The sequence below is a fragment of the Hyperoodon ampullatus genome, assembly GCF_949752795.1.
Source record: "Hyperoodon ampullatus genome assembly, chromosome: 18".
NCBI classification, from domain to species: domain Eukaryota; kingdom Metazoa; phylum Chordata; class Mammalia; order Artiodactyla; family Ziphiidae; genus Hyperoodon; species Hyperoodon ampullatus.
In genome coordinates this window covers 18,104,200-18,118,765 of record NC_136931.1, presented here as the reverse complement: position 1 = coordinate 18,118,765, position 14,566 = coordinate 18,104,200, and the positions used below count along the sequence as shown (strand labels likewise).

At 39.6% G+C, this 14,566-nt stretch overlaps 1 protein-coding gene across 1 annotated transcript in view; it reads left to right on the top strand.

Annotated features, from left to right (window-relative positions):
• The window catches only part of UTP4 (UTP4 small subunit processome component), a gene marked incomplete at its 5' end in the record, with an annotated part of 34,366 nt that overhangs the window by 6,150 nt on the left and 13,650 nt on the right, over positions 1-14,566 (top strand). The window contains 3 exon segments of the mRNA XM_079724365.1: positions 4,490-4,574; positions 6,210-6,299; positions 9,299-9,510. Coding sequence (XP_079580491.1) covers positions 4,490-4,574; positions 6,210-6,299; positions 9,299-9,510 — 387 coding nt within the window.

Sequence of the window (14,566 nt, the reverse complement as noted above, 5' to 3'; positions counted from 1 at the left end):
TAAGTGGGAAACACAGAGAAGAAAAGGACCTACAAAAACAAACCCAAAACAATTAAGAAAATGGTCATAGGAACATACATATCGATAATTACCTTCAACGTGAATGGATTAAATGCTCCAACCAAAAGACACAGGCTTGCTGAATGGATACAAAAACAAGACCCATCTATATGCTGTCTACAAGAGACCCACTTCAGACCTAGGGACACATTCAGACTGAAAATGAGGGGATGGAAAAAGATATTCCATGCAAATGGAAATCAAAAGAAAGCCAGAGTAGCAATACTCCTATCAGATAAAATAGACTTTAAAATAAAGAATGTTACAAGAGACAAGGAAGGACACTACATAATGATCAAGGGATCAATCCAAGAAGAAGATATAACAATTATAAATATATATGCACCCAACATAGGAGCATCTCAATACATAAGGCAACTGCTAACAGCTATAAAAGACAGTAACACAATAATAGTGGGGGACTTTAACACCTCACTTACACCAATGGACAGATCATCCAAAATGAAAATAAATAAGGAAACACAAGCTTTAAATGACACAATAGACCAGATAGATTTTTTTTTTTTTTTTTTTAATAGTGTTTATTTTTACTTGTTGACAGTTTGCTTTATTTATTTATTTATTTTTGGCTGTGTTGGGTCTTCGTTTCTGTGCGAGGGCTTTCTCTAGTTGTGGAGGGCGGGGGCCACTCTTCATCGCGGTGCGCGGGCCTCTCACTATCGCGGCCTCTCTTGTTGCGGAGCACAGGCTCCAGACGCACAGGCTCAGTAATTTTGGCTCACGGGCCCAGTTGCTCCGCGGCATGTGGGATCTTCCCAGACCGGGGCACGAACCCGTGTCCCCTGCATCGGCAGGCAGACTCTCAACCACTGCGCCACCAGGGAAGCCCGACCAGATAGATTTAATTGATATTTATAGGACATTCCATCCAAAAACAGCAGATTACACTTTCTTTTCAAGTGCGCACGGAACATTCTCCAGGATAGATCACATCTTGGGTCACAGATCAAGCCTCAGTAAATTTAAGAAACTTGAAATCATATCAAGCATCTTTTCTGACCACAACGCTATGAGATGAGAAATGAATTACAGGGAAAAAGACATAAAAAACACAAACACATGGAGGCTAAACAATACGTTACTAAATAACCAAGAGATCACTGAAGAAATCAAAGAGGAAATCAAAAAATACCGAGAGACAAATGACAATGAAAACACAGCGATCCAAAACCTATGGGATGCAGCAAAAGCAGTTCTAAGAGGGAAGTTTATAGCTATACAATCCTACGTCAAGAAACAAGAAAAATCTCAAATAATCTAACCTTACACCTAAAGGAACTAGAGAAAGAAGAACAAACAAAACCCAAAGCAGAAGGAAAGAAATCATAAAGATCAGAGCAGAAATAAATGAAACAGAAACAAAACAATAGCAAAGATCAATAAAACTAAAAGCTGGTTCTTTGAGAAGATAAACAAAATTGATAAACCATTAGCCAGACTCATCAAGAAAAAGAGGGAGAGAACTCAAATCAATAAAATGAGAAATGAAAAAGAAGTCACAACAGACACCGCAGAAATACAAAGCATCCTAAGAGACTACTACACGCAACTCTATGCCAATAAAATGGACAACCTGGAAGAAATGGACAAATTCTTAGAAAGGTATAATCTCCAAGACTGAACCAGGAAGAAATACAAAATATGAACAGACCAAACACAAGTAATGAAATTGAAACTGTGATTAAAAATCTTCCAACAAACAAAAGTCCAGGACCAGATGGCTTCACAGGTGAATTCTATCAGACATTTAGACAAGAGCTAATACCCATCCTTCTCAAACTCTTCCAAAAAATTGCAGAGGAAGGAACACTCCCAAACTCATTGTATGAGGCCACCATCACCCTGATAACCGAAACCAGACAAAGATACTACAAAAAAAGAAAATTACAGACCAATATCACTGATGAATATAGATGCAAAAATCCTCAACAAAATACTAGCAAACAGAATCCAACAACACATTTAAAGGATCATACACCATGATCAAGTGGGATTTATCCCAGGGATGCAAGGATTCTTCAATATACGCAAATCAACCAATGTGATACACCATATTAACAAATTAAAGCAGAAAAATGATGATATGATCATCTCAATAGATGCAGAAAGAGCTTTTGACAAAGTTCAACACCCATTTATGATAAAAACTCTCCAGAAAGTGGGCATAGAGGGAACCTACCTCAACATAATAAAGGCCATATACGACAAACCCACAGCAGACATCATTCTCAATGGTAAAAAACTGAAAGCATTTCCTCTAAGATCAGGAACAAGACAAGGATGTCCACTCTCGCCACTATTATTCAACATAGTTTTGCAAGTCCTAGCCTCGGCAATCAGAGAAGAAAAAGAAATAAAAGGAACAAATTAGAAAAGAAGAAGTAAAACTGTCACAGATTGCAGATGACATGATACTATACATAGAGAATCCTAAAGATGCCACCAGAAAACTACTAGAGCTAATCAATGAATTTGGTAAAGTTGCAGGATACAAAATTAATGCACAGAAATCTCTTGCATTCCTATACACTAATGATGAAAAATTTGAAAGAGAAATTAAGGAAACACTCCCATTTACCATTGCAACACAAAGAATAAAATACCTAGGAATAAACCTACCTACGGAGACAAACGACCTGTATGCAGAAAACTATAAGACACTGATGAAAGAAATTAAAGATGATACCAACAGATGGAGAGATATACTATGTTCTTGGATTGGAAGAATCAATATCGTGAATATGACTATACTACCCAAAGCAATCTACAGATTCAATGCAATCCCTATTGAATTACCAATGGCATTTTTTACGGAACTAGAACAAAAAATCTTAAAATTTGTATGGAGACACAAAAGACCCCGAATAGCCAAAGCAGTCTTGAGGGAAAAAAATGGAGCTGGAGGAATCAGACTCACTGACTTCAGACTATACTATAAAGCTACAGTAATGAAGACAATATGGTACTGGCACAAAAACAGAAACATAGATCAATGGAACAAGATAGAAAGCCCAGAGATAAACCCACGCACCTATGGTCAACTAATCTATGACAAAGGAGGCAAGGATATACAATGGAGAGACAGTCTCTTCAATAAGTGGTGCTGGGAAAACTGGACAGCTACATGTAAAAGAATGAAATTAGAACACTCCCTAACACCATACTCAAAAATAAACTCAAAATGGATTAGAGACCTGTATGTAAGACTGGACACTATAAAACTCTTAAAGGAAAACATAGGAAGAACACTTTGACATAAATCACAGCACGATCTTTTTTGATCCACCTCCTAGAGTAATGGAAATAAAAACAAAAATAAACAAATGGGACCTAATGAAACTTCAAAGCTTTTGCACAGCAAAGAAAACCATAAACAAGAGAAAAAGACAACCCTCAGAATGGTAGAAAATATTTGCAAATGAATCAATGGACAAAGGATTAATCTCCAAAATATATAAACAGCTCATGCAGCTCAATGTTAAAAAAATAAACAACCCAATCCAAAAATGGGTGGAAGACCTAAATAGACATTTCTCCAAAGAAGACATACAGAGGGCCAAGAGGCACATGGAAAGCTGCTCAACATCACTAATTATTAGAGAAATGCATATCAAAACTACAATGAGGTATCACCTCACACCAGTTAGAATGGGCATCATCAGAAAAATCTACAAACAACAAATGCTGAAGAGGGTGTGGAGAAAAGGAACCTTCTTGCACTGTTGGTGGGAATGTAAATTGATACAGCCACTATGGAGAACCGTATGGAGGTTCCTTAAAAAACTAAAAATAGAGCTACCATATGATCCAGCAATCCCACTGCTGGGCATATAGCCAGAGAAAACCATAATTCAAAAAGACACATGCACCCCAATGTTCATTGCAGCACTATTTACAATAGTCAGGTCATGGAAGCAACCTAAATGTCCATCGACAGACGAATGGATAAAGAAAATGTGGTACATATATACAATGGAAAGACTCCCCCCCCATTCTTACCATTAGACTGGGTACTTTCAGAGATTTAGTTTTCTGTGATGGATTTATGACTTTTTAAAAATTTGTACTATTTTGTAGTATCTTGACGTATCTCCATTTAGGTGACACAATTAATGGGTCTTTTATTTAGGCCATGGGTGTCTAGCAGAGACATGCTGTGAAATCCTATTTCTCCTCCATGTCCTATTCAGGAATTGGGCCACTAATTGGACTGCTTTCTGGCTAGGACATGAAGAGTGCCAGGAACACACTACCAGTTTCTTGCTACCAGTACTTTTTCCCTCTCACAAACTATTTTCTCTTTCAGAACAAGTTGTTAGCTTGAAGGAGGAAATGTATATATTTGTAAATATATATATTTAGTTATACAAAATGCTTTCTTTATTTTCTACTCCCTTTTCCGTAATAGGTTGGCTGCGAAGATGGATCTGTGAAACTATTTCAGATCACGCCAGACAAAATCCAGTTTGAAAGAAATTTTGATCGTCAGAAAAGTAAGGGTTATTTGTGGTGAGGCAGTGAGTAGTCTTAACAAGAAGTTATATTTCTGTGCCACTGGGGATGGGATATTTCCCCCTGGGTCCAGGTAATATTTTATCTATATGCTAACTTTCTGTGAGTGCAGCGTATGTGCTAGATGCTATCCTTAGCTCAGGTCTGCTCCGTTGTGTAGCATAGCCATGATTGCCTGGTTAAGTAATAATACAGGAAACTAGCAATCCAAAGTAGGAAAGCGAGTGTTTCTGTGTAAATCAGTTTGTTAGTTCTCACTTATTTTTGTGAAGTTTTAACAAATGTGCATAAAGTCTCAAAACTCGGATTTTTCTTTAGGAGCTGTGGTTCTCAGTTCTGCTAGTACTTTCAAGTTGAGTGGGGGAATTTTATAAACAATTTCCCCTGTTCCACCTGAACTGACTGACACTGACATCCAGAACAGAGGCTGGCAAACTATTTCTGTGAAGACACCAGCTAGTAAATATTGTAGGCTTTGCAGGCCATATAGTCTCTGCCAACTTGTCATTATAGCACCACAGTTGCCCTAGATAATACTTAACAAATGCTCATGGTTGTGCTCTGGTAAGACTTCATTTACAAAAACAGGTGGTGACCCCAATTTGGCCTTTGGGCCATAGTTTGCTGACTCCTTTTCTATTATCCACTTTTTTTTTTTTAACATCTTTATTGGAGTATAATTGCTTTACAATGGTGTGTTAGTTTCTGTTTTATAACAAAGTGAATCAGCTATACATATACATATATCCCCATATCTCCTCCCTCTTGCGTCTCCCTCCCACCCTCCCTATCCCACCCTGACTCCTTTTCTAGAGAGTAGTGTCTGATGTGTTCTCTGTATCCAATAGTAATATTTATCCTCTGCTAATCAGATCCCTGTATTGTTTTTAATATCTCCTGGGTGTTCTTTTTTTAATTACAAAGGTGATATAACGCTTGGTAAAAATTTCATGCATTTAGCCAAGTGTGAAAGAGAAAATAAGTGTCTCATTTCACTCTGTAGACAACATTTTGGAACTAATCTAGACTTTTTTGTATATTCAGATAGACAAATACATTCACAGGAGTGCTTGCACTTGTTTTTCAGCTTATTTTTTCATTTGATGTATCACAGACATCTTTCTGTGTCAGTCATGCCAGTCTGCATGGCATTTCATTTTATGGTGTTCCATAATTTATTTAACCAAACTCCTATTGATGGATACTAATTCTGTTTTTACTACTATAGCCAGTGCTGTAATGAACATTCTTATACACACTTGGGCATTCCTGTAAATATTTCTTTTTTGTTAAATTCCCAGTGCAACTACCATGCCAAATTTGCACATTTAAATTTTGTTAGGTTACTACCAGATCACCTTCAAAAGGTTGTGCTTATCTACACTCCCATCAACCATTTATCCATTATTAAAAGGAAGTATCAAATATGTCATCATGGGTCCCAGGGCAAAGTTGTCCCTCACCTGTTACAGAACAGTCCTTCGCAATAGTGCAGTAGATGAACTTTAAGACTATAGAACACTAGCCCTGTAGATCTTTGTGGAAGGAGAACTCAGTTACCCTTTGCTGTATATTTATGTGTATGTCACTTTCTCTTTTGTTGTACAACTCCCAAGGTCGAATCCTGAGCCTCAGCTGGCATCCCGCTGGTACCCACATTGCAGCTGGCTCCGTAGACTACATTAGTGTGTTTGATGTCAAATCAGGTGACTGTTTTTCTCAGTTCATTTGGGGTGTGGGTCTTGTTTGTCAGAGTCACATTTCTGGGTTTCTAAAAGCTTGTGACCGTATGCTTTCATGAACCTTCTGAGATGTCACCATGAATCTCACTTCTTTCTTGGATTACTACTGCTTTTAGGGGAATCTTGGTTCTTCAATGGAATACAGTATTTTTCATCATAAGAATTCACACTAAAATTTGTCCTCAACCAGTGAGACATTTACTATGAGCAATCAGTAGAATACCTATTTATATATACCAGTTCTTTGTAAAAGTGGGTGTCTGTATTTGAGGAATGTAAGATCTTGGTAACATAGTTGGTGAGACTTGAGATCAGAAAGATAGAGAACAACGTGCTTCCTCTGTCCTTGGCCTAGAGAGTTGGCTGATGGATTCCTTCAGTGAGGAGACTGACTTCAACTTGTTAGGTGGCTGTGTCTGTACTCCCCGCTAAGATGAGAGGAAACACAGGGCAGGCATGTCGCCTTTTTCTTTTTCCTTAGTGCTTGAGCAAGTTTTTTATTATCAGTTATATATGCTTATAGTCAAAGAATTCCTTAAGGCTTGTTACAAAAAAGCAGGAGTCCCCCTATATCCCTTCTCCCACTCCTCAAAGGCAGCCACCTGCAACTCTTAGCTAATTCTTTTGGTATTTATCTTTATGCTATACATAGTATGCTTAAAATGTTTTATTTTATTTTTTTCAGTTTTAGCCCATTATTTATTGACTTCTACTATTTAACCCTCTTTCTCTGCCCTTTGCCACATGTAGCAATATTTCCTCCTGATCCTCCCAGTATGGTTTTGTTCTAACTTTGTTCAGATTAGCAGTTGATGTTTTTATTCTTAGACTATATAGATACAACTTGTATAGTAAATTTCTTTTCCTTTCCTGTATGCTTTTTGTTAATGCTGAGTGTCCATCTCTGTCCCTCTCTCGTGTGTGTGTGTGTGTGTGTGTGTGTGTGTGTGTGTGATTGATATATATATATATATATATATATATATATATATATATATATATATACACACACACATATATATATCACTAATTCATCTCCACATTCTTCCAGTTGTATGATTTAGGTTCAGCTACATCTGGGGTTTTTTTCTGTTTTTTTTGTTTGTTTGTTTGTTTTGGTTTCTTTTGGCCACACTACGCAGCTTGCGGGATCTTAGTTCCCCCACCAGGAATTGAACCTGGGCCCCTGCAGTGAAAGCGCCAAGTCCTAACCACTGGATCGCCAGGGAATTCCCACATCTGGTTTTCTTTCTATCACTTTTATCTCCTTGAAGGATTCTCTCCCAGAGCCTTCTGTCCTGCTCCAGCTTAGTGGAGCCAGTTTCTGGGCCTACTGCACAACTCTGAGATCTTGAACTCTGGTTTTTCAACCATTCTGGAGATCCCCTTTGTTTTTTTCTCCAGTAGAGTTCCCTGTTGCCAAGTCATTCACTTTCTTAGTTTATCACTTTGTTTGATGGATCCTGAGAAAGGGTTTCTGGGAAAGAATTCTAGGTTGGAAATTATTTTTCCTTAGAATTTTGAAGCCGTGGTTCCACTGTCGTCCAGCTTCTAGTATTGTTATGGACACTGATGCCTTTCTGAGAGTAGATCCTTTATGTAGGTTTTTGTGGTTGGTTTTTCCTGGGAGCTTTTAAGATCTTCCCTTTATCTTTACTGTTCTGAAATGTAATAATTATGTTTCTTGTTGTGTGGATCTGTTAACATCAATTGTATTGGACAACTTGGTAGGTTCCTTTAATCCAGAAACCCATGTTTTTCATTTCTGAGGAAAATTCTTATAATTATTTTGTAAAGGAGTTTCTCTCCATTTTCTCCTTTCTGGAATTTTATTACTGGAATGTTGGCTCTTCTAATTTTCTTTCTTTCGTTTTTTCTTTTCCCCCCTTGTTATTTTTCATCTCTAACTTCTTACTCTGCTTCCTGGGAGAGTTTGTCATTTTTATCTTTCAGTCCTTTTATTGAGGTTCTCATTTCTGCCATTCATTTCCAGAGTTCTTTTTTGTTTCCTGAATGTTCTTTTTTACAGCATTCTTTTTTTGTTTCATTATACAGTATACTAACTCTTCTCCAAGACTATTCATAGTAATATCTGTGAAGTGTTCTTCGCCCTGGCTTTTTCCCACCTTGTTGTTTATTTTTTTCTGGTCGTATGTTGGGCCTCTGCCTTTCATATTGAGGCTTTCCTCCCGTGTCTAGAGGTTCCTCTCATCACCACACGAGTGGTGCTGACCACATCTGAGCTTCATTGAGGAATGGTCTGGCTGGACTGTTAGTTTGGGGATGCTCTCAAGACAGGCTCTTTAGATCTCTTCTCTTATGCCGGTCATATTTCTCAGAGATGTTTTTTCTTCTCCTGCCTGGTGATAACAAGTCCAGCCATCAGCATTCTAAGAAGAAAGCTGGTGTTCTCAATACAGATTATATCATTTCACTTAATCTGTGTTCCATGCGTCACCTCTGTTTCCAGACTATCTGGAGTCACCAGTTGCTGAGTCTTCTGAGGATTCCATGGTATAAATCAGGTAGTTTCTTGGCTTTTCCTACTGCTGATTTGGGACTTAGTTTTGGGGTTCTACTAAGTCGGTTACTACTCCGTGTCTGCTTTCCAGTTCCCCAAATTTTGGCCCTATTGTCTTCTCTCCCTTTCTCATGGGGATTTGGAAGGGAGCAGAGTGTAATGTGTGTGTGCAGTTGGCTGCTTTTCAGTGAAGCCTCAAATGTCTCGTTTCCATTTCACGTCTCCACCAAAAATTCCTTTTGTCTGCACCCCCCCACCGCTGCCCTCCTTCTTCAGGGAACCACTTTGGTGTTCCAAAACTGAGTTCACCATAACCACTATTTACTGGCTCTCTGTGGTCTGTGCTCAGGCAGCTGACTTACCAGATGCCTACCACAGGCAGCTTCTGAAGACTGAGGAGAAATGAGTGCCATTCACATGCGGGCTTTGCTTTCTTTTTCAGGGAGCGCTATTCATAAGATGCTTGTGGATAGGCAGTATATGGGTGTGTCTAAGCGGAAGTGTATCATATGGGGCGTGGCCTTCCTGTCCGATGGCACCGTCATAAGCGTGGACTCTGCTGGGAAGGTGCAGTTCTGGGACTCAGCTACAGGGACCCTTGTAAAGAATCATCTCATCGCAAATGCTGACGTGCAGTCCATTGCCATATCTGATGTGAGTATAGTCCCTGTTTGAGCAGTTCCTGTACAACCTGGGGCATGAGTAGAGCAGGCCATGTCAGTGGTGTGCCACAGACACTGTTCCCTAATCCTGAATGTTGTAGTGGAGGAAGATTGAGTTTAGGACAATGCATCTGAAAACCCACACAATTTTCCTGAACACTTATTCTCCAACAGTTAGTTAGAGAATATTCTCTAAACGATTAGTTAGCAGAGAGGTTTTCTTCAGACACTCCCTGTCCCCAGTTAACCCCGTCTGATTGTAGATAGGGCACAAGTATTCTAGAAGAGTCTTGAGAAGTGCTATTTCCTCTCTCTGCCTGACTGTTCTGCTTCCTATCTTGGAACATTAGAAGGTAATTTTATAGTGATTTCGACACTACTGATTTTTCTCCTATTTGTATAGGAGTTAAAGCAGATTTGTATTGAACATGTGTGCCTCTTGCCATCTTGTAACATGAATTCTTAATCAGAAACCTTTGGATATTTTAGCAGTGAGGCACAGGAAGTGATTTTGAGTTTTTTTTTTTTTTAATGTTTATTGGAGTATAGTTGATTTACAATGTTGTGTTAGTTTCTGCTGTACAACAAAGTGAATCAGTTGTACATACACATATGTCCATTCTTTTTTAGATTCTTTTCCCATATAAGTCATTACAGAGTATTGAGTAGAGTTCCCTGTGCTATACACTGGGTCCTTATTAGTTATCTGTTTTATATATAGTAGTGTGTCTACGTCAATCCCAATCTCCCAATTTATCATCCCCACCCCCGCTTCTCTCCCACCCCGTAACCATGAATTTGTTTTCTACATCTGCGACTTTGTTTCTGTTTTGTAAATAAGTTAATCTGTACCATTTTTTTAGATTCCACATGTAAGCGATATTATATGATATTTGTCTCTCTGAGCTTTGAGGTTTGTTGACTAGATCTTTTATCTTTACGTAATTAGTTTGAGTGTTATTTTCTTACTTAAGTGTGTCTAGTATAGAGATCACTCCTGCTTGCTTTTCTTGCCTGTAAAATGTTCCTATCCCATTCCACAGTTTTTCCATGAGAACAATTTGTTAGTGCTAAAGCCCTATAAAACATGTAGATGTCACATATAAACTATAATAGAAGTCAAGGTTTAAGTGAGTGGGAGGAATTCTCCTTTTAAAATAGAGTTTTGGGGCTTCCCTGGTGGCACAGTGGTTGAGAGTCCGCCTGCCGATGCAGGGGACACGGGTTCGTGCCCCGGTCTGGGAAGATCCCACATGCCGCGGAGCGGTTAGGCCCGTGAGCCATGGACGCTGAGCCTGCGCGTCCAGAGCCTGTGCTCCGCAACGGGAGAGGCCACAACAGTGAGAGGCCCGCATAACACAAAAATAAATAAATAAATAAATAAAATAGAGTTTTGATCCAAAATGGTTGTAATTATTAGACAGTAAGACTTAATTATTAAATTTAGTACTATTTAAAGTATAATTATTTAAGGATTATGCACCTGTTCAAAGACCAAAGAAGATGTATATTTATTGCTGTGGAACCATTTCTAGGATATATTGGTAAGGGGAAAAAGCAGAACAGTATTACAGTGTATAATATAGTGTATAATAAGGAAAGGTAGAGATTTATATATTAGATATTTATATATGAGATATTCTAGGACTTCCCTGGCGGTCCAGTGGTTAAGACTCAGCGCTTCCATTGCAGGGGACGTGGGTTCAGTCCCTGGTCAGGGAACTAAGATCCTGCATGCTGCATGGCATGGCTAAAAAAAAAGAGAAAAGAAAAGAAACATATTCTATGTGTATACAGTTTTGCTAGTATATACATAGAATATCTCTGGAAATATTGAAAATGCAAATAATGACCGTTTCTGGAAGAAAGTTTTTTGGGGGTAGGTGGAAGACAGGTATAACTTGTACTGTGTACCACTTTATACTGTCTGATCTTCTACCTTGTGCCTATATTACTCTATTGCATTAAGTCTTAGATACAAATGATTGTAACATGTCATAATTTTGTTATCATGGGAAAGAAGAAGTACTTTTATTAAACTATGACAGAGTGGTTTTTTAAATGTAAAATTCATATTTTATAAGCACATAATATAGGCTTTTATAATATAAACTGACACAATGCTTTTTTAAACATAAAATTTATATTTTACTTATTGAAGAGCTGCTTGAGACTTAAACCGAAATTTTTTGTTATATCACTCTTACGCATATATAAAAAGGAAAGTATGTGTGAAATAAAATGATTAGGGTATTCCTAGAACTTGCTCACGTTCAGAGTTGAACTCTGAATCACTTGAACTCAGTTATTGGGGTCCATGTTTCTCACACATGCCTCCCAGCCATCCAAGTGTTGGTAGAAGATGCTCCAATATAGTCCCAAGATTTTCTTGTAGGCTTTTGACAACTGTTCTGCAAGTTGTTTTTGTTTTGTTTTGTTTTATTATTATTTGGCTGCATCGGGTCTTAATTGCTGTGTGTGGGATCTTCATCATGGCCTGCGGGATCTTTCCTTGAGGCGCGTGGGATCTTTCCTTGCGGCACACAGGCTCTTTTTTTTTTTTGTGGTATGCGGGCCTCTCACTGTTGTGGCCTCTCCCGTTGCGGAGCACAGGCTCCGGATGCGCAGGCTCAGCAGCCATGGCTCACGGGCCCAGCCGCTCCGCGGCATATGGGATCCTCCCAGACCGGGGCACGAACCCGTATCCCCTGCATCGGCAGGCGGACTCTCAACCACTGCGCCACCAGGGAGGCCCCACACAGGCTCTTCATTGTGGCGTGCAGCCTTCTCTAGTTGCGGTGCGGGCTTCTCTCTAGTTGTGGCGCGTGGGCTCTGTTGCCCCACGGCATGTGAGATCTTGGTCCCCCAGCCAGGGATCAAACCGCGTCCCCTGCATTGGAAGGTGGATTCGTAACCACTGGACCACGAGGGAAATCCGTACTCTGCAAGTTTTGATGTTCATTCTTTATCTGAAGATGTCACATAACACAGGTTGACAGATTTTTGATATTTTGATTTCAGAGATGTTAAGATGTGGGAAAATGTGTGCCTGAGAAGCAAGGGATTGTGGTACTTTTTTTTTTTTTTTTCAGTTGAAACATGCAATTGTACAAATTCCAGTCCTCAAAAAGGCTTATCACAGACTCTGGAGTTGGGCAGACTTGGGTTTGAATCCCAGTCATACCACTTAATAGCTACGTGTCTTCCTTGGGCAAGTTGCTTCTTTCTAAGTCTCAGTTTCTTCCTCTGTGAGAACAAGGAGGTTACTAATACAGGCTGCATGGCGTCTGAGGAAAGATTAAATGGGTTGTGCTTGTAAAGTGCTAAGTAGAGTGTCTGGCACAGCGAGTGTGCTATTGCCATTTTCACATCTCTTTTGACACCAGTCCTAATTTCGAGGCTTTTCTCCATACTCTCTTGCCAGAACAGATGGTTTATATTTAGATTTCTTTTCAGTGGTTTCTCATTGACTAAAGAGTGAATTGTGGCAAACACCCAGTCCTTTGATCTTCTTAGAGGCTTTTCACCTCCATCAAGTAGGCAAGTACTGATTCCTGCAGGGAGTTGTAGGGAACATTTGCCTTCGTTTAGAGGTCAGTCCTGAGATATTTTGTTCCGTGTGAAGCAGCCACTCTTTGATTAAGTTAGTGTGTGTGTGTGCGCGCGCGCGCGCGTGCGTGCACTTGCGCCCCCCCAGGTCTGTTTTTCCCTTGCTTCATTCCTGTTGCACCCCTAGAGAGCCCTTTTCTTTTGTTTGCTTTTCAGTTATTTTATGATTTCACCTCAGGGAAAGAGAATGTGGAGTGAGAGGCCTCCCTTCCCAGTTCTTCTCTGTAGGTAGTACTTTGAGCAAACAGCCACTTGAACTGTTTAGTGGAGGTGATGGAGAGAGCGTGTGAATTCCTAAGCGGCTCAGTATTTCCACTTTTGCCTTAGGCTAATGGTTTTCAAATAGTAGTATCCTTAGAGGAGGTGAGGGAGAGGCCCGTGCCCGGAGCAAAGGCTCTGGCGGCACATACACGTCTGTAAACTGACAGGTAAACTCTTGAAGTTCCAGTTTCCTTATCTGTGTAAAGGGCTATTAAATGATGATTGGGGGGAAAAAGGGTAAAATCATAACTCATCCAAACATGAAATGGAAGTATGTCAGAGATTTTCTGTAACTCATTAACTAATGAGGGAACCAGTAAGTTACAAGCAGTTCTAAGGGAGAAATCAAAGAACACAGTTATGTAAGGCCATCAGGAATGCTGAAATGATTTACAAATTGTTGCAGGACTCAGTGTCCACAGGACAATCATCAGCTGCATTCTACCAAGCAAAATTCTTTTGCATCTCTATGCAAGAGAATCTTTTGCATCACTCTCAGTTTTTTTTTACAATTTATGGAGTTGTAAAGTAGCTCTAGGACAATCAAAGGGCTCACCAGACAAGGACACCAGTACTTGTTATGCTCATTTCAGTCTTTTATAGTTTCTCCTGATAGGACAGATGCTACTTAACCTTGCAGGTTATTGAAGGAGTAGAGATGATATGACATACAACGTCCCTAGCACAGTCAGTGTGTAGTTGATGGCAGCTACATGCTCGCGTGTGTTCAGACATCTCACTTTTCTTGACTGGCTCATCTACTCTTTACACTGTTGGATTGGTTAACTACTGATCCAGGTTTCTGATTCTTCTCACTACCCTATCAAGCCTCCTGTTTTGTTTTCTTACTCAGAGTTATGTGCATTTTTAAAAACAAGTTACAATGAAAATGGTTTTGAGATATAGAGGAATTTTAAAAGGTAGTTGTAGACACAGCAAGACCTTTTAAAACTGACAGAAATCCTCGTGCTCAACATGCTGACAAGAGAGAGCCTTAAACTGGGGACCAGGGAACCTGCATCTTTGTGATATTGATCAGGCCACTTCCCCTCCTCAGCCCACCCTTTCTTCATCTCTAAACGGAGGACAGTGAATTTTAGGGTTTTCTAAGCTTCGGTCTTTTGACCGCCAGTTCGGCGACCCCTCCCCTTTCCCCAATATTGTTGCCATTCTAATGG